The sequence below is a fragment of the Hemitrygon akajei genome, chromosome 11 (genome assembly GCF_048418815.1).
Source record: "Hemitrygon akajei chromosome 11, sHemAka1.3, whole genome shotgun sequence".
In the NCBI taxonomy this organism is placed as follows: domain Eukaryota; kingdom Metazoa; phylum Chordata; class Chondrichthyes; order Myliobatiformes; family Dasyatidae; genus Hemitrygon; species Hemitrygon akajei.
In genome coordinates, this window is record NC_133134.1 from 158,531,152 (window position 1) to 158,549,932 (window position 18,781).

The 18,781-nt window shown below is 44.6% G+C and overlaps 1 protein-coding gene across 2 annotated transcripts in view; it reads left to right on the forward strand.

The window, feature by feature from the left end:
- plcg1 (phospholipase C, gamma 1) overlaps positions 1 to 18,781 on the forward strand; it is a 184,650-nt gene that overhangs the window by 111,396 nt on the left and 54,473 nt on the right. For both annotated transcript variants that reach the window (XM_073062029.1, XM_073062028.1), the window contains exons 8-13: positions 2,176 to 2,248; positions 3,398 to 3,499; positions 3,821 to 3,939; positions 12,508 to 12,593; positions 13,494 to 13,614; positions 15,733 to 15,901. In XM_073062029.1, the coding sequence (XP_072918130.1) occupies positions 2,176 to 2,248; positions 3,398 to 3,499; positions 3,821 to 3,939; positions 12,508 to 12,593; positions 13,494 to 13,614; positions 15,733 to 15,901 (670 nt within the window). The remainder of the gene's footprint in view (positions 1 to 2,175; positions 2,249 to 3,397; positions 3,500 to 3,820; positions 3,940 to 12,507; positions 12,594 to 13,493; positions 13,615 to 15,732; positions 15,902 to 18,781) is intronic.

Consider the following 18,781-nt stretch of genomic DNA (forward strand, 5'->3'; position numbering starts at 1 on the left):
CACTTAGTCCATTGCTTTCTATGCCCTGGAGTTTGCTGTGTCCATAGAACAGTACAGCATAGTACAGGTCCTTCGGAAAACAACGCTGTGCCGTGATCAATGCAACTCTTCCCTCCTACATGGCCAATAACCCTCCATTTTTCTTTCATACGTATGCCTCTCTAGACATCCCTAAGGTATCAGCCTCTACTACCACCTCCAACAGATCATTCCAGGCACATACCACTCTGTGTAGAAAACCTGTCTCCATTCACTTGTCTTCTTTAAACATTTCCCCACTCACTTGAGAAGGATGTCCTCTGGTATTGCCCTGTGCTGCCCTGGGAACATAGTGTTGGCTGCCCACCCTATCTGTGCCTGTTACAAACCTCTACTGTCAAGTTGCCTCTCATCTTCCTACGCTCCAAAGAGAAAAGCCCTCGCTCCCTCAGCCTTTCCACATAAGACATGCTCTTGGTAAGTCTCCTCTGCACCTTCTCTAAAGCTTCCACATCCTTCCTACAATGAGGTGACCAGAACTGAACACAAGTGTGGTCCAACCAGAGTTTTATGGAGCTGCAATGTTACCTTGCAGCTCTTGAACTCAGTCCCCCATCTAATGAAGGCTAACACTTAATACACCTCATTAACACCCCCTCAGCTTGTTTCGAGGTATTTCCTAAATGTTGTAGTTCTAATTGTTTCAGTAGAAATTGCAAATGGTCAGCGATATTTTCCCCATTCGTGGTAGAACAGTGCTCTTCGACAGTCTATCTTTTTCAGCTGCCAGTAAAGCCACAAACCTTGGAACTAAATACTGGGATGTGATCAGTAGCTCAAGGACTTCAGTAAAATGGTAGCCTTGGAGCCCGGCTTGAAAACCTTGCCCACACACACATCATGAACTTGAAAACCATAGCTACTGTCTCCAAGGGTGACGAGAATCTCCCGACTTACATAGAGCTTGAGATACTTGTCAGATTCTTGCTTCAGGCAGTGATTTTGCATTGCTCTTCTCCCACTCTGGAATGTTTTTTGTGACTCTTTAAGTTAAACCTGCCACATTTAATCTCATTTGGCGATACCGAGTGGAACAGGCCCTTTCTGCCCAGTGGGCCACGTCACACAGCAACCCCCTGATCTAACCCTAGCACAATCACAGGACAATTTACAAAGACCAATTAACCTATGAACTGGTATGTCTTTAGACTGTGGGAGGAAACCAGAGCACCTGGAGGAAACCCATGCAGTCATGGGAGGAACGTACAAGCTCTTTACAGATGACATCGGAATTGAGCTCTAAACTCCGGAGTGCCCTGAGCTGTAATAGCATCATGCTAACTGCTACGCTACTGTGGCGCCCTAACTTTAATGGCTTTTTTATAAATCCCAAGTGTCCTTGTTCCTTAATGCTTAGTTCCCCTTTAAAGTCTATGTGGCAGTAAGTTCATAGTCACCTCTTTACCGTATATCTTTATCCACTTTATTGGCATTTCTAAAATCATTATGTATTTATAATTACTTATTATTAAAGAAATAATTGTTCGTTGTTGTTAAGTAATTTGTATATCATTTATTAGAGTCATAGGATTATACATGGGTATAACTTTATGGTAAGAGCTAGAGGATTTAGTCGTAATCTGAGGAAGAATTTATTTTCAGCCAGAGAATGGTTAGAATCTAGCGCACCATCATGGGAAGATGGTACTCTCGTGCTTATGAAGCATTTAGATCAGGGATTCCCAACCCTTTAGATGCCATGGACCCCTGCCATTAACCAAGGGGTCCGTGGATGCCAGTTTGGGGGCTCCTGATTTAGATGAACACTTGAAGCATCATGGTATAGATGGGCACAAGATGAGTCCTGGGAAATTGGATTAGCGTAGGTCAGGGGTGAATGATGAAGCCATTTCAAGGAGCTAACTGGCCAAATTCGGCTCCTGTGTCTTATTGTGATGATCTGAACGGCATTTTGTCTGTTTAGTTTTGGCTACGCGTGGATGAGATCCAGCACCTGGAGCGGGAGTTCCCAGCCTGACGTCCATAGATGGGTCCTGCTAGTGGTAGGGGTCCATGGCATAAAAAAGATTGGGAACCCCTGCTCCAGAGGGAAGGTTCAGAATCCTTCACCAGTTGCCTAGGTTCAACCCAGGCTCATTTCCATGGTTAATGACTTGTGACCTTTCTGCTTAACAGGAGCTGTGATAAACTGGAACTCAGCAAAGTGTCCCTTCAAGATTTCCAGCAGTTTCTGCTGGAATACCAAAAGGTAAGTGAAACCACTCACCCCTTCCCCTTGGCAAAGTTTCTTTTTAAACGATTTATTTATTGTGAACCTGCCAATATTGCCCATCCCCTAACTTCCTTTGAAAACTGGCGGTGAGCCACCACCTCGAACTGCCACTGACCGTGCACAGGAGCTCTGAAACAGAGGAAGAGCTTGTCGGATTATTTCAGAGGGCAGCCACTTTCCTGTTGGCCTGGAGTCACAGAGAAGTCGGCCTAGACAATACTGTTCGATTTTCTCTTTTAGTAGAAGTTTAATTCCCAGAAGGTGAGCGCTTCAGGCAATCTGGTTGTTACATTTTCAGCTATTCTTGACATCGGCTTACTACTTATTACTAACCAGTCGAAAGCTGTCACCTGCTCTTCGAAAGGGCGGCAGGATAGCGTAGTGGTTGGGGTAGTGCTGTTACAGATCCGGTGAAGCAGGTATGAATCCTGCCGCTCTCTGTAAGCAGTTTGTGTGTTCTCCCTGCGACTGTGCGGGTGCTCCGGTTGGTCTCGAAGAGCCTGATGTTGTGCAGGATCTCTAAGTAAAGAATGTGGCTTCAGAATTTATCTTATATTTTCTGTTTTTATTTTGGATAGGGAAGGAACTTAAAAGCCAATGTAAGTTCAAAGTGTGTGGATGAGTGCATATGTTTTCCTGTTGGGGGTTGAGGAGTCATAGAAGAGCACAACACAGAAACGGGCACTTCGGCCCATCTAGTCTGTGCTGAACTAGTTAAGCTGACTAGCACCATTGACCTGAACCCAGACCACACTCTTGTAACCCTCTGAGTTCCCCCTTAAATTTTTCACCTTTCACCCTTAACCCATGTAGTCCCACCCAACCTCAGTGGAAAAAGTTTACTTGCCGTTACCCTGTCTGTTGGAAGGGGGGTTTCTGCTATTAACTCACTTCCTTCTGCTGTGAAGAAGGGTGGTGGTAGATGATGAGCAGGGAGAAGGTGTGTCCATGTGGAAATAAGACCAAATCAATCTGATATAAGTTTGAAATCTTCTATTGTCATCTGCTGGAGTACTTTTCATAGTCTTGAATTCTATCTCAGTAATTCCTGCTCACTCAACTAAACATTCAGTAATTCACCATTCATAACCTTCATCCTTCTGACCTTCTGTTTTCGTTGTCCAGGAACTGTGGGCGACAGATATCCAGCGGGTACGAGAATTCATGTTCAATTACCTCCGAGATCCTCTTCGGGAGATCGAGGATCCCTTCTTCTACCTCGATGAAGTAAGATTACCCTCATACTGTGAAGCATGGCCTATTTGTCAAGGGATTTGGTTTCTCAATTGCCTACTGACCTATCGATCAGGTCAAGAAGCATCTGTGGGGACGAATTGTCGAAGTTTGGGGTCAAATCCCTGGATCAGGACTGGAGAGATACATAGAGGGGTGTGTTAAGACAGGATATTGAGCTAACTAGTGGATTGAGGATGGGTATAAAATAACATAGTGGAAGGGTGGACTGGCACTTGTAAATGCATTGGTGGGTTCAGCATGATCAAGTTATTGTTTCAAACCTTTCACTTTTTTCTTTCACATTCTTTTCAGTTCTTGACTTTCCTCTTCTCCAAAGAAAACTCCATCTGGGACTCGAGATTTGATCAGGTCTGCATCGAAGAGATGAACAACCCGCTGTCACATTACTGGATTTCATCGTCACACAACACGTGAGTAATGGCCCCACCAGCCCTGCAGTCGGAATCACCTCCACGTTAACTCCACGTGCTAAAGTGGTAATGTAGTCCCAAATACCTGTTTTATATAGTGTATTTCCAAGTGGTCCTGTCACTGACATATGCAGTGTCTAAGTGAATAATTTAATCCAGGTAAAGTTTCTCTACTTAAACTCAGATCTCTCTCGCCACTTCTCTACTCTGGCTGTACAGATTGCTCTTTCTGTATCTTTCCTAAGTAGTTAGAAAGGAGATGAAGAGGAATTTCTTCAGCCAGAGCATGGTGAATCTGTGGAATTTGTTGACATGGATGGCTGTGGAGGGAAGTCATTGGGTATATTTGAAGTGGAGGTTGATAGGTTCCTGTCTAGTCAGGGCGTCAAAGGTTACGGGGAAAAGGCTGGAGAATGAGGTAGAGGAAAATGAAATCAGCCGTGATCGAATGGTGGCGCAGGCGCAGAGGAGCTGAATGGCCTGCGTCCGCTCCTCTATCAGAATCAGGTTTATTATCACCAGCATGTGTCATGAAATTTGTTCACTTAGCAGCAGTGTTTCAATACAATACATAACATAGAAGAAATAATAATAATAATAATAATAAAGTAAGTAAATCAGTTACAGTATATGTATATTGAATAGATTGAAAATTGTGCCAAAACTGAAATATGTTAAAAAAGTGAGATAGTGTTCATGGGTTCACTGCCAATTTAGGAATCAGATAGCGGAGGGGAAGAATGCCATCTTCCCCTCTGTCTTATGATGTTTTGGGATAAAACTTACTTCTGCTTCTCCCCTGTTGCTTTTGTAGTGCAGAACACAGCAGTTAAATTGCTGGACTAGTTTCTGGAGTGGAGGATCTTGAGTTCCAAACCGCCACAACAGCTGGGGTATTGATCTTCAGTAACAAAATAAATCTGAATTTTTAAAAGAAGATAGTGTCAGAAATTCTTATAAAAACTGACAGATTTACTTAGTACTCTGAAGAAAAGGAAATCTGTTGTTCTTACTCCAGCCCTTGGGTATAGCAAAGGAAAATGAGGGGAAATTTGACAGAAATTTAATAGTTAAAATAATTAGTACAAAAAACAAATAATGAAGTAGTGAGGTAGTGTCCTTGGGTTCAATGTCCATTTAGGAATCGGATGGCGGAGGGGAAGAGGCTGTTCCTGAATCGCTAAGTGTGTGCCTTCAGGTTTCTGTACCTCCTTCCCAATGGTAACAATGAGAAGAAGGCATGTCCTGGGTGGTGGGGATCCTTAATGATGGACCTTGCGTTGCTAAGGCACCGCTTATTGAGGATGTCGAGGATACTGCGGAGGCTAGTACCTGTGTTGGTGCTGACTCATTTTACAAGTTTCTGCAACTTATTCCAATCTTGTGCAGTAGCACCACCCCCCCCTTCCCCCATCCCAGACGGTGATTCTGCCAGTTAGAATGTTCTCCATGCTACATTTATAGCAGATTTTGAGTGTTTTAGTTGACAAACCAAATCTTCTCATACTCCGATTGAAATACAGCTGCTGTCTTGCCGCCTTTATAGTTTCAGCGTTATGTTGCGATCAGGTTAGATCCTCTGAGATATTGACACCCAGGAACTTGAAATTGCTCACTCTCTCCCTTCCTGATCCCTCTATGAGGATTGATTTCCCGAGGTCCACAGCCAGCTCTTCGGTTGAGTGCAAGGCCGTTGCTGCGACACCCTCACATCACCATCTAAAATTCTGCCAACTATGGTTGTATCATCAGCAAATTTATACATGGCATTTGAGCTGTGCCTAGCCACACAGTCATGGGTGTAGAGAGAGTGGAGGAGTAGGCTAAGCACACACCCCTGCGGTGCACCAGTGTTGATTGTCAGTGAGTTGGAGATGTTATTTCCAATCCACACATACTGTGGTCTTCTGGTTAGGAAGTTGAGGATCCAAGGTGATTTGAGGCCCAAGGTGATTTGTTGATAATTATTTAGTGACTTTATCAAACTGGCCTGGTTGAAACCTCCCAGAATGATGGGGAAGGCATCAGAATGTGCTGTTTCCTGCCTGTTGATTACATCGCTCAGTTTGTCTAGAGGCTGCCTAATATTGGCCTGAGGTGGGATGTACACCGCTAAAATTATGAGGGGTGTAGATAAATGCAAGCAGGCTTTTTCCTCCAAGTTAAGGGAGAATGAGAGGTCATGGGTTAAGGGTGAAAGGTGAAATGTTTAAGGAGCACATGAGGGGGAACTTCTTCATGCAGAGTGTGGAACCAGCATGAGGTGGATGCGAGTTTGATTGCAATATTTAAGGGAGGTTTGGATAAGTCCGTAGATGGGAGGGCAATGGAGAACTATTGTCCAGGTACAGAATGATAGTATGGTATGGACTAGATCGGTTGAGGGGCCCGTTTCTGTGCTGTAGTGTTCTATGACGCTTTTAAGTGTAGGGGACTGAGATAACTTCCTTTTAGGGAATGAGACAGGACTGATAATCCTAGTGGGAAGGTTTGCTAGTTCTACTTGGGGGTTGGGGGAGGGGTGGGGGAGGTTTAAACTAGAGTTGCAGGGGGATTGAAACCAGAGTGCCAGAACAGGTAGTGGGGTGCTTGTGGAGAAAATTATTGTGAAGTCTACATACAAAGTCAGGAATCAAAAGGTCGAACCTATTGGGACTAATAATCTGAGCGGCATATATTTCAGTGCAAGGAGTATTGTAGGAAAAGTGGATGAGCTTGGGCATGGATCAACACCTGGAATTATGACATTGTAGTCATTAGTGAGACTTAGTTGCAGGAGGGGCTGGAATGGCAGCTCAGTGTTCTGAGGTTCCATTGACTTAGACGTGATAGAGCTGGTGGAGTGGCATTACTAGTCGGAAAACATCACAGTGTTGCTCAGGACAAACTGGAGAGCTCGTCTAGCGAGACTTTATGGGTAGAACAGAGGAATAAGAAAGGTAAAACCACGTGAATGAGATTCTATAATAGACCACCCGTGGGATTTAGGGGAGCAAATTTGTAGAGAGATTGCAGACTGTTGCAAGAAACATAAGTCTGTGATAGTAGGTGATTTTAACTTTCCACCTGTTGACTGGGATGCCCATACTGTAAAAGGGCTGGATGGGAAAGAGTTTGTCAAATGTGCTTAGGAAAGGTTTCGTACATTTAGAAGTTCCAGCTACTAGAGTTTAAAGAGTCCCAACTACTAGAGAGAGTGCGATACTAGAGCTCCTATTAGAGGATGAGACAGGGCAGGTGACAGAAGTTTGTGTAGAGGAACACTTTGCATCCAGTGATCATAATGCCATTAGCTTCAAAGTAAATATGCAGAAGGATAGGTCTGGTCCTCAGGTTGAGATTCTAAATTGGAGAAAGGCCAATTTTGATGGTGTCAGGAAGGATCTGGCAAGAGTGGATTGGGACAAATTGTTGTCTGGCAAAGGTGTACTTGATAAGTGGGAAGCTGTCAAAAATGAAGTTTTGAGCGTACAGTCTGTATGTTCCTTTCTGAATAAAAGGCAAGGATAACAGGTTAAGGGAACCTTGGTTTTTGAGAGAATTGAGCCCCTGGTTGAGAAAAAGAAGGAAGTGCATAGCCAGTATAAGCAGGCAGGAACAAATGAGGTACTTGAGGAGTATAAGAAACACAAGGGATCACTTAAGGAAGAAATCAGGAAGACTAAAAGAAGACATGAGGTTGCTCTGGCAGACAAGGTAAAGGAGAATCCTAAGGACTTCTACAGATATATTAAGAGCAAAAGGATGGCAAGAGACAACATTGGTCTTCTGGAAGATCAGAGTGGTAATCTTCGCATGGAGCTGAAAGAAGATGGGGGAGATCTTCAATGGATTTTTGAATCTGTGTTTACTCAGGAGAATGACAGAGTGTATAGATGTGAGGCAAAGCAACAGCGAGGTCAAGGACCCTGTACAGACTACAGAGGAGGAGGTGTTTGCTGCCTTGAGGAAGATTAGGGTGGATAAATTCTCATGGCCTGACAAGATGCTACCGTGTTGGAGACTGGTACAGGAATTGCAGGGCCTGGCAGAGATATTTAAAACATCTTTAGCCATGGGTGAGGTACCAGAGGATTGGAGGATAGCTAATGTTCTTCTGTTGTTGAAGAAAGGTTCTAAGAATAAGCCAGGAAATTATAGGCCGGCGAGCCTGACATTGGTAGCGGGAAAGTTATTGAAAGGTACTCTAAGGGACTGGATATTTGAGTATTCTGATAAGGGATATTCACATGGCTTTGTGCGAGGTAAGTTTGTGTCTCACCAATCTTAGAGTTTTTAAGGAAGTTACCAGGAAAGTTAATGAAGACAAGGCAGTGGATGTTGTCTACACGGATTTTAGCAAGGCCTTTGATAAGGTTCTGCATGGTAGGTTGGTCAGGAAGGTTCAGTCATTTGGCATTCAAGATGAGGTAGTAGATTGGATTAGATGGTGACTTTGTGGGAGAAGCCAGAGGGTTATAGTAGAGGGTTGCCTCTCTGACTTGAGGCCTGTGACTAATGGTGTGCCACGGGGACTGGTGCTGGGTCCATTGTTGTTTGTCATTTATACCAATAATCTGGATGATAATGTGGTAAACTAGATCAGCAAATTTGTAGATGACGCCAAGATGGCGGGTGTAGTGGACGGTGAGGAAGACTGTCGCGGCTTGAGACAGGATCTGGACCAGCTGGAAAAATGGGCTGAAGCTTGGCAGATGGAATTTAGTGCAAACAAGTGTGAGGTGGTGCACTTTAGGAAGACCAACCAGGGTAGGTCTTATGCAGTGAGTGACGGGGCATTGAAGAGTGCAGTAGAATAGAGGGATCTGGGAATGCAGATCCATAATTCCGTAAAAGTGGTGTCATAGGTAAATAGGGTCATAAAGAAATCTTTTGGCACCCTGGCCTTCATAAATCAATATATTGAGTAAAGGAGTTGAGATGTTATGTTGAAGTTGTATAAGAAGTTGGTGAGGCCTAATTTAGAGTATTGTGTGCAGTTTTGTCACCTACCTACTGGAAAGATGTAAATAAGATTAAAAGAGTGCTGAGAAAATTGACAAGGATGTTGCCAGGACTTGAAGACCTGAGTTATCAGGAAAGGTGGAATAGATTAGGACTTCATTCCCTAGAACGTAGAAGTTTGAAGGGAGATTTGATGGAGGTGTACCGAATTATGAGTGGTATAGATAGGGTAAATGCAAACAGGCTTTTGCACTGAGGCTGGGTGAGATTACATCTAGAGGTTATGGGTGAAGGGTGAAATGCTTAAGGTAAACGTGAGGGCGAACTTCACTCAGAGGGTAGTAAGAGTGTGGAACAAGCTGCCAGCACAAGTGATGGATGTGGGTTTGATTTCAACAATTAAGAGAAATTTGGATAGGTACATGGATGAGAGGGGTATGGTGGGCAATGGTCTGGATGCAAGTCAATGGGACTTGGCAGATTCGTGGTTAGGCATGGACAAGATGGGCTGAAGGGCCTGTTTCTGTACTATTGTGTTCTATGACTGTGACCCATTCATTTCAATTAATATTGAGCAATAAGTTGTTGTCTAGCCAGTGACATGCACGCCATGTGTAAGGCTACAGAATTCCAAGTTGTTACATTAACAGTGTGGGTGGGGAACTCTGATAATTAAGCATGCCAGGACTCCAGTGGAGCGATTTTTGGTTAATACACCGACACACTGTCAGTTCCAGGTTGGATGCTACGCTGTGGTTTCCAGTGATCCTAGGTAAATGCAGGAGGCAAAACCTGGGCAGTTTAAAGAGAGCATGGCAGACAGGGGCCTGGTGAGTTTAAAGGCTGCGAAGGAACAAGGCCCACTTGAATTTGGAAACAGGGCCGCGTTGAGTTTACAGGGACTGTTTGATTGGGGCTTTGTTAAGTCTGAACGGAGTGTGAGAAATGAGGCTGCGAGTTTAAAGAGAGTTGAAAATGGGCCACAGTGAGTTAGTAGAGAATATGGGAAACAGGGCTTTGATGAGTTTAAAGGTTGTGAGGGAACAGGGGCCCACGAAGTTTGGGAACAGCAGAGTGTTGCGTTTAAAGGGAGTGTTTGATTGGAGCACAGTGTGTTTATAGGGAGTGTGGGGAGAAGGGTCCTCAGTGAGTTTAAAGGGTGCTTGGGAGCAAGTTCCTAGTGAGTTTAAAGAGGGGATAGAGACAGGGAGCATGGGAATGGGGCCTTGGTGAGTTTATAAGGAGTGTGGGAAATGCTTCAATAGGCAGCTCTGGGATAACCGGGGAGCGTGGCTCACGGGGTCAGTGATTCCTGGAGCTGTGTTCTATCCGGCCTGCCTGGGAGGGGCTGGATCCACAGATTAGCTCCGGCTCTTGGGCACTGCACCTGCTGCTGTCGCTCCGTACATCCTGTGTACTGATAGGCTCTGGATGGAAGTACAGCAACACGATCCAAGGTCCAAAGGTAGATAGGAAGTAGCTGTTCCAATTGAACACCTACGAACAGTTTATCCTGTCAAGTGGTTTAAGCTTACACAGCTGCGGATGTGCAGACTGACTGCCGGCTCCCTCACACACGCGTCATCCTTTCCCTCAGCACCATTTCCCTTTGTCCTACTGCCTACCTTCATCATTAATTTTATTTAGAGTGGGAACAGGCTCTTCCTTCCCAGCAACTCAGCTGTTTAACCCTCGCCTAAACACAGAGCAGTTTAAAATGACCAATTAACCTACTTACTGGGATTATTAAGGATCCCACCCATCCATCCAGCATCCTCGTTGACTTTCTACCATCAGGCAGGGGACTGATGCATAAAAACAAGAACGGTCAGAACAGGGAGCAGTTTCTTCCCTCAGACTATTAGACTTCTGAACTACCTGCTGCACCGCATTTAATGTGCCACTGGTTAATCTGTTCAGTACTTTATTTAATTTATGCACTTCAGTTTCTTTATTTATGTGTAATCCATCTGTAAATTTCATCTTTCTGTGTGTTACGTGTGTCATGCACACTACGGTGCTTTACACCCTGGTCCAGAGAAACGCAGTCTTGTTTGACAGTATACATATATGTCGTTAAATGAAAATAAACTTGACTTGACTTGACTCTGGACTGAGGGAGGAAACCGGAGAGCCCAGAGGAAGCCCACATGGTCACAGAGAGAGCGTAGAAACTCCCTACGGACCGCGCTCGAATTGAACTCTGAACTCTGTTTGGCCCTGAGCTGTTATAGCGTCGTGCTAACCACTACGCAACCGTGGCACCGCTCTGTGTTCTGATTTCTTTTTACTTTTATCCTTCAATATTTTTCAACAACCTGAGAATCCACACCCCTTTGGGACAGAGAAAGGCAGAAGTTTCCAAAGCTACATACACAAGATGCTGGAGGAACTCAGCATCTGTGGAAGTGAATAGACAGTCGACGTTTTGGGCTGAGACCCATCATTAAGACTGGAAAGGAAGGGAGAAGATGCCAGAATAAAAAGATGGGGGGAAGGAGAAGGAGGACAAGCTATATGGTGGTGGAGGGGTGGATGAAGTGAGAAGCTTGGTGGTGATAGATGGAAAAGGCAAAGGGCTGGAGAACACAAAATCTGATCAGAGAAGAGAGTAGACCATCTGAGAAAGGGGAGGAGTGGGGCAGGAAAAGAGGTAAGAGGATAGAGAGGTGAATAAATTGTTCCCAAACCCTTGGCTCAGATGGAAGTGGCTGACAACTAATCTGGAAGCAGTAGGGTAGAAATTACTCCCCATCTGCTTGCACTCCTCTGAAATTCGAGTCTCTTGAACCGTATCGGACAGATTGCACGAATGTGCTGAGTGCATCTTCAGCTGATAGTTTGTGTGGTGCATCAGATGTTCCTCTTTACATGCCAAGGCTCCTTCTCTCTCCTTGTGCGTGCTTTCGAGTGTGCAGATTTTCATCTCAGCGGGCCCAGTTCGTTGTGGGTAACGTGACGCAGTAAAAATGTTAAATCACATTGCTTCGTCATCGTTCTTGCTCTGCGCCTACGTGACATCTCCGAAGCAATCAAGACAACAGCGTAACTAGAAAGGTTTTGGCTGCTCAAGCGGTAACTTCCGATTGGTTGGGCCACAGCGGTAATATTCTGTGCAGTTCCGATTGCTATGCTGTGAGGGTGCAGATTGCACTGGAGAGGATGTAGAGGAGATTCTCCAGGATGTTACTTGGGTATTGGTATTGGTTTATTATTGTCACATGTAGCAGGCCGCCCCGATCAGAATCGCACAAAACAGCGACCAGAAGCAGAAACACATCACAACACGAACTGCAGAGCCCAATCCCCAAACCACGCCAATTAAACCTTGCAGATCAATGGGGAGAGCAACGGGGCAAGGATCCTTCATTAGAGCTAGAGAGGAGGGAAATCTAGTCTGCTAAGTCAGCGGTGAAAGCGGAGAAAAAGTCCGTGAGATTTAAAAGCTTTGATCAGTCGCCGAGATGAGCATTTAGATCTTCCATTTGTGAAAGTGCCGCATTGAACGAGGAAGGTATAACTTGTGGTTTGCTCTGCCTCTGTGCTGTCGGGATGGTTAACGTGCATCAGCAGTGAACTTTCCTCTCTCCGTGTGCCACCTCTGACTCTCACCTCTCATTCCAGTTACCTGACCGGCGACCAGTTTTCCAGTGAGTCCTCGCTGGAAGCTTACACCCGCTGCTTGAGAATGGGCTGCCGATGTATTGAATGTAAGTCGGACTGCCTGATACCAGCCTATACAGATTGTTTTATTTATCTCATTCAGAGCAGGGCTTCCCAGCCTGGGGTGCATGGGTTCCCTCGGTTAATGGTAGGGATCCACAGCATAAAAAAGTTTGGGAACTCCTGATTTCAAGATACTGCACTTCTGGCCCAACGAATCCACACCATCCAATTATGCCTGTGTGAACAATTAACTTACTAATCTGTGTAGCTTTGGAATGAGGGAGGTAACCTACCCGGTCAAGGGGAGAACGTACAGACTCCTTACAGACAGCAGCATAAGTGAACTTGGGTAGCAGTTCCTTTAAAAGTGTTACGTTAAACGTTACACTATCATGCCACCCCAAAAATTCTTCTTCCTCCTCACAGAACTAAATGTGAAAGCTGACTTGTTGGATGGGCAATTGGACAATAACTGTTTGGAGCCAGCTCCTTTGGGAGAGAAGGGGAATAGGAGGCACAAGGTGGTCTTAGACCGATGAAGATGAAGAATGCCAATATGAATCTGGGGAGTCAGGAAGGGCGCAGGTGTACAAGATGGTTGATGGGACAGTAATCTGGTATCTGCAGCCTCCCTGGGTTTAATCCTGACATCTGGGACTGTCTGTATGGCACTGACACATTCTCCCTCCTGTGGGTTTCCTCCCGAGTGCTCTGGTTTTGTGGGTTGGTTAGTTACCCCTGGTGTGTAGGTGTGTGGACTGGTCTGGGTGAGGAGTTAATAGGAGTGTGGGGGAAATAACATGTTTTAGAATATGACTGGTGTAAAACGTCCTGCTTGCTGGCTGGCACAGACTTGACTTCCTGGTGTCTCGATGGGCTGAATGGCCTAATTCTGCTCCCATGTCTTATCGCCTCACGATGAACCTGTTGTGACTCTTTTGCAGTGGACTGCTGGGACGGACCTGAGGGAATGCCAGTTATTTACCACGGCCACACACTGACTTCAAAAATCAAATTTAACGACGTTCTGACTACAATCAAGGAGCATGCGTTTGTCACTTCTGAGTAAGATGCTCTTTCCTTGGTTCTTCTGATAATCTTTAGTAAGCAGACACAGAATTGGCCAAGCATGCAAAAGAAGACAAATTTAACTAATATGAAATAAAATACATAAATAATACTGAGAACATGAATAAAACTATAAAACTTATGGCATAGGAGCAAAATTAGGCCATTTGGACAAAGAGTCTGCTCTGCCGTTTAATCATGGTTAATTTACACTCAGGTACAGCAGTGGAACTTGGCGTGGTCTTCTGCTGCTGTAGCCCATCCACTTCAGAGTTTATGTATTGTGTGTTTTGAAATGCTCTTCTGCACTGTACCACTCAGTTATGAGCTACTGTCGCCGGCCTGTCCATTCTCCTCCGACCTCTCTCATTAACAAGGCATTTTTGCCCACAGAACTGCCGCTCACTGCAGTTTTTCGTACCGTTCTCTGTAAACTCTAGAGGCTGTTGTGCGTGAAAATCCCAGGAGATCAGCAGTTTCTGAGATGCACCATCCACTTCATTTGGAGCCAACCATCATTCTGCGGTTAAAGTCACTTAGATCACATTTCTTCCCTATTTTGATGTTTGCTCTGAACAACAACTGAATCTCTTGATCATGTCTGCATTTTTTTTATGCATTTAGTTGCTGCCACATGAGTGGCTAATTAGTTATTTGCATTAATGAGCAGGTGTACAGTTGTACCTATTAAAGTGGCCACTGTGTCTATTTTCCCTCTCAGCCCTATTCTCCTGCCTTCTCCCCATAACATTTGACACCTTTATTCCAGAACTTATCAACCTCTGATTTAAATATACCCAATGACTTGACCTTCACAACCATCTGTGGCAATGAATTCCACAGATTCACTACCCTCTGGTTAAAGAAATTTCTCCTCATCTCTATTCTAAATGGATATCCATCTATTCTGAGGATACAAGGTGCAGGAGGAACTTAGCAGGTCAGGCAGCATCTATGGAAATGAATAACTGCTTAATGCAGAGACCCTTCTTCAACCTGATTCTGAGGCTGTATCCTTTGGTCCTAGACTCTCTCATTATTGGAAACATCCTCTCTGTGTCCAATCTATCAACACCTTTCATTTATATGCCAGTCTACACATTTATCGGTCATTTGAACAACGGATGTCCTTCTGTCCAGTACCTCTGGTAGCCACTGCTCTGAATGTTCAGGCTGATATTATCACTGCAGTTTCTGCAGAGAGTTTAGCACAATTTTTTTAAGCATCCTATTTGGCCCAAATCCAGATTTTAAGCGCCCAGTGTGAAGGTATGATGCTGAGGCTGTGTGTGAGTCTACAGACATTCAGAGGTAGCTCTGTTGCCTGTGTTATGCCACCACAGAATGCCAACACCAATCTTCAATGTTCAAAGTAGATTTAATATCAAAGTACATTAATGTTTCCATATAATAGCTGCAGGCATTTACAGGAAAAAAAGAAAATAAATACAATGGGATTTTAAGAAAAACTATATATAAATAGACAAAGATTAGCAAATGACCAATGTGCAAAGACTAGCCGTGTGGGGAAAAAATACTGAGAACATGATTTATAAGGAGCCCTTGAAAGTGAATCTGTAGATCGTGGAATTGTTCAGAGTAGGGGTGAGTGAAGTTATCCACAACTTCAGGAGCCTGATGTTTGTAGGGTAATAACTGTTCCTGAACCTGATGGTGTGGGACCCAAGGCTTCTCTACCTCCTGCCCGATGGTAGTGGAGAGAAGAGGGCTTGGCCTAGACAGTGGGGGAATCGGGTTGCTTCCATAGCGAGTTTGTTGCCTGCTCCTGTGTCCAGCTTTTCAGCATTGAGATCTGACAGCCTTTGAAACTAACGGAGTAGTTACTCGCAAAGAGGTGAAGCTAGCAGCAGGGGTAGTGGATCATTCTGTTCCCCTTAAGTTCTTCACAGCATGGAATGTGATGGACATCTGGTGGCTGAGGTCCGTGTGCATTTGTACTGACACCAGCGTTGGATTCAGAAGCAACAGCATCAGTGCCAGATGAAGCCATGCTCAGAGTCACCTGAGGCGTCCCCTTCCCCAATGATCTAACCTGGGGATTCTGTGTCCCACCCAGCCCTTCGAGCATTAATCTTACCTTCTGTCTCTCGGCAGGTATCCCGTAATCCTGTCCATCGAAGACCACTGCAGCATCGTTCAACAGAGAAACATGGCTAATGCTTTCAAGAAGGTTTTCGGTGACATGCTGCTCACCAAACCGGTTGACATCACTGCAGATGGGCTCCCGTCACCCAATCAGCTCAGGAGAAAATTCCTGATTAAGGTCAGCAGATTGTCTTTGATCTTTGCTGTTTGCTTTGATCCATTCAGAGAAGGTATAGAAGAATTTAGGGGAATGTCTGCAAAAATGAGAAACTGGAGATACTGGCATCAAAAAGAAAGATATAGTTATGAAGAGCTGTTTAAACAGTGTATCTTTACTGTGAGCATAGAATAACACAGCACAGTACAGATCCTTCATCCCACGATGTTATATCAACCTTTTAACCACTCCTTGATTAGTCTAACACTTCCATCTTGCATAGCCCTTCATTTTCTTTTTATCCCTGTGCCTGTCTAAGAGTTTCTGTAATTTCTCTGCCTCTGCCAACTCTCCTGGCAGCACATTCCACACACCCACCATTCTCTGTTTAAAAAAAAACTAACTCTGACATCCCCTTATATTTTCCTCCAATCACCTTAAAATTATGCCCTCACATATTAGCATTTCCTCTCTGGGAAAAGACGCTGGGTGTCCATTCTATCAATGTGGTGGTAGAACATAAGAAATAGGAGCAGGAGTAGGCCATCCGGCCCATCGAGCCTGCCCCGCCATTCAATTAGATCATGGCTGATCTGTCTGTAAACTCAGCTCCATCTACCTGCCTTTTCCCCATAACCCTTAATTCCCCGACTATGTAAAAACCTATCTAACTGTATCTTAAATATATTTAGTGAAGAAGCCTCAACTGCTTCCCTGGGCAGAGAATTCCACAGATTCACCACTCTCTGGGAAAAACAGTTTGTTGATAGGATACAGATTCAAAGCAGATGTTGATAAATGCATCCAATTCTAGTCATTAGAAAGGATGTGCTGGCAGTTCCTATCAACAAATGGTTTGAGGCCACTGAGAGACAATTTCAATGCAGATGCAGATTTAGACCAAGTCCGACTTTAATCTGAACTCACTGCTTGTAGAAATACTTAAGGCAGAGCTAGTCGGGGTTTTAGGTACTTAAAAATTAACTTTTAAAACTGCACTCAGATGTTCACTGTGTTCAGTTCTGGTCACCTCATTGTAGGAAGGAAATGGAAGTTTTAGAGAGGGTTCAGAGGAGATCTACCAGGATGCTGCCTGGATTAGAGAGCAGGTTTTATGAAGATGGGTTGAGTGAGCTAGGGATTTTCTCTTTGGAGTGAATGAAGGTGAGAGGTGGACCAGATGATGAAAGGCATAGCTCAAGTGGACAGCCAAAGACCTTTTCCCAGGGTGGAAATGGCTAACACAGGGGGGGGGGCATAATGTTAAAGATATTGGGGGGAAATTATAGGGTGTATGCACAGGTAGATTGTTTATAGAGAACATGGTGGAACATGCTGCCAGAAGTGTTAAGGCAGATACATTAGGGACATTTAAGAGACTCTAGGTAGGCACCCGGATGAAAGAAAAATGGAGGGAAATGTGTGAGGTAAGGGTTCAGATGTTCCCAACATGGAGTCCATGGACCTATCGTTGAATGGTATTGGTCCACTGCATAGAAAAGGTTGGGAACCCTGGGTTAGATTGTTCTTAGAGCTGGTTAAAAGGTCAGCACGGTATTGTGGGCCAAAAGGCCTGTACTGTGCCATGTTGTTCTATGTTCGACATCTGAGGAAACGTCTGTTAGAAGAGAAGCAGAGTTGACGTTGGTTAATTGATTCTCTTCCTGTGGATGCTGACTGTTTTCAAGGCACTTCCCAACAGATGTCCTCAGATTTTATAAAACTTCGTTGATTCAATGTTAACTCATATATAAATATATAGGTTTTTATATATATTCTGTATATTTTTTTTATTGAGATACAATGCAGAATAGGTCCTTCCAGCCCTCGAGCTGCAAAACCCAGCAATCCCCCAATTTAACCCTACTCTACTTACGGGACAATTTACAATGATCAATTAACCCCACCAACCTGGTACATCTTTGGACTGTGTGAGGAAACCCATGTGAGGTCACAGGGAGAACGTACAAACTCCACATAGGCAGCGGCAGGAACTGAGTCCGGGTCGCTCTACGGCATCATCAGTCCAGGTTCAATTTCTGCCACAGTCCGTAAGAAGTTTGTACGTTAATCTCTGTGACTGTTTAGGTGTCCTCCTGCATTCCAAAGACGTACTATTTAGGAACAAGGGTCTTGGCCTTTAACGCTGATTGTTTATTCATTTCCATAGAAGCTCCCTGACCTGTTGAGCTCCTCCAGCATCTCGTGTGTGTTGCTGAGTTGTGAGCATGCTCTGTTGGTGATGGAAGTGCGGTGATCAAACAAGAGGAGGTAGAGTGATCAGAGCTGGACAGTGTGTGCTTCTGACTGCTTGAGTTAGTTTGAGGCTCGGTAGATCATCTGCCCATGGGGGAAGGTTGGCTGACCTTGGCATATTCCTGTACAGGTGTCCCCCGCTTTACACCGCTTCGCTTTTACAAAAGACCTAAGTTAGTAACCTGCTTTCACATTACAGAGAGGATTTTCGCTTTTACGAAAATTTTTCCTTGTCAAAGGGTAGAGGTCAAACTGAGCATGGTCAACTGATCCTCTGGGTTCAGCTAAGGGGTAGCAACCCTGACTGGTAAAACAAAATTGTTACAGAAGCAGCAATAAAGAAATCTCCTACATCTGAGTGTGACGGTATTCCTGAGTCTCCACCTGGAGCTTGCATGACTGACAGAGTAGTGAAGCTGAGACACTGACACGATGAAGGAAGCCCTGAACACCAACAGAAATGGAGGACCTCTGTTGCTGTCCAAAACGCAGTGGCATAATGGGCAGTACATAAGCTGTGTATACACTCTTCAATGTATAGCGGAGCTGTGTGCTCTATCTATTGAATATTTTGCCGTTCCTGTCCTGCACCTTTGAGTCCAGGCTCTTGCATTGTTCATGGCTCCTGTCGCTCTCTTTCTTGCA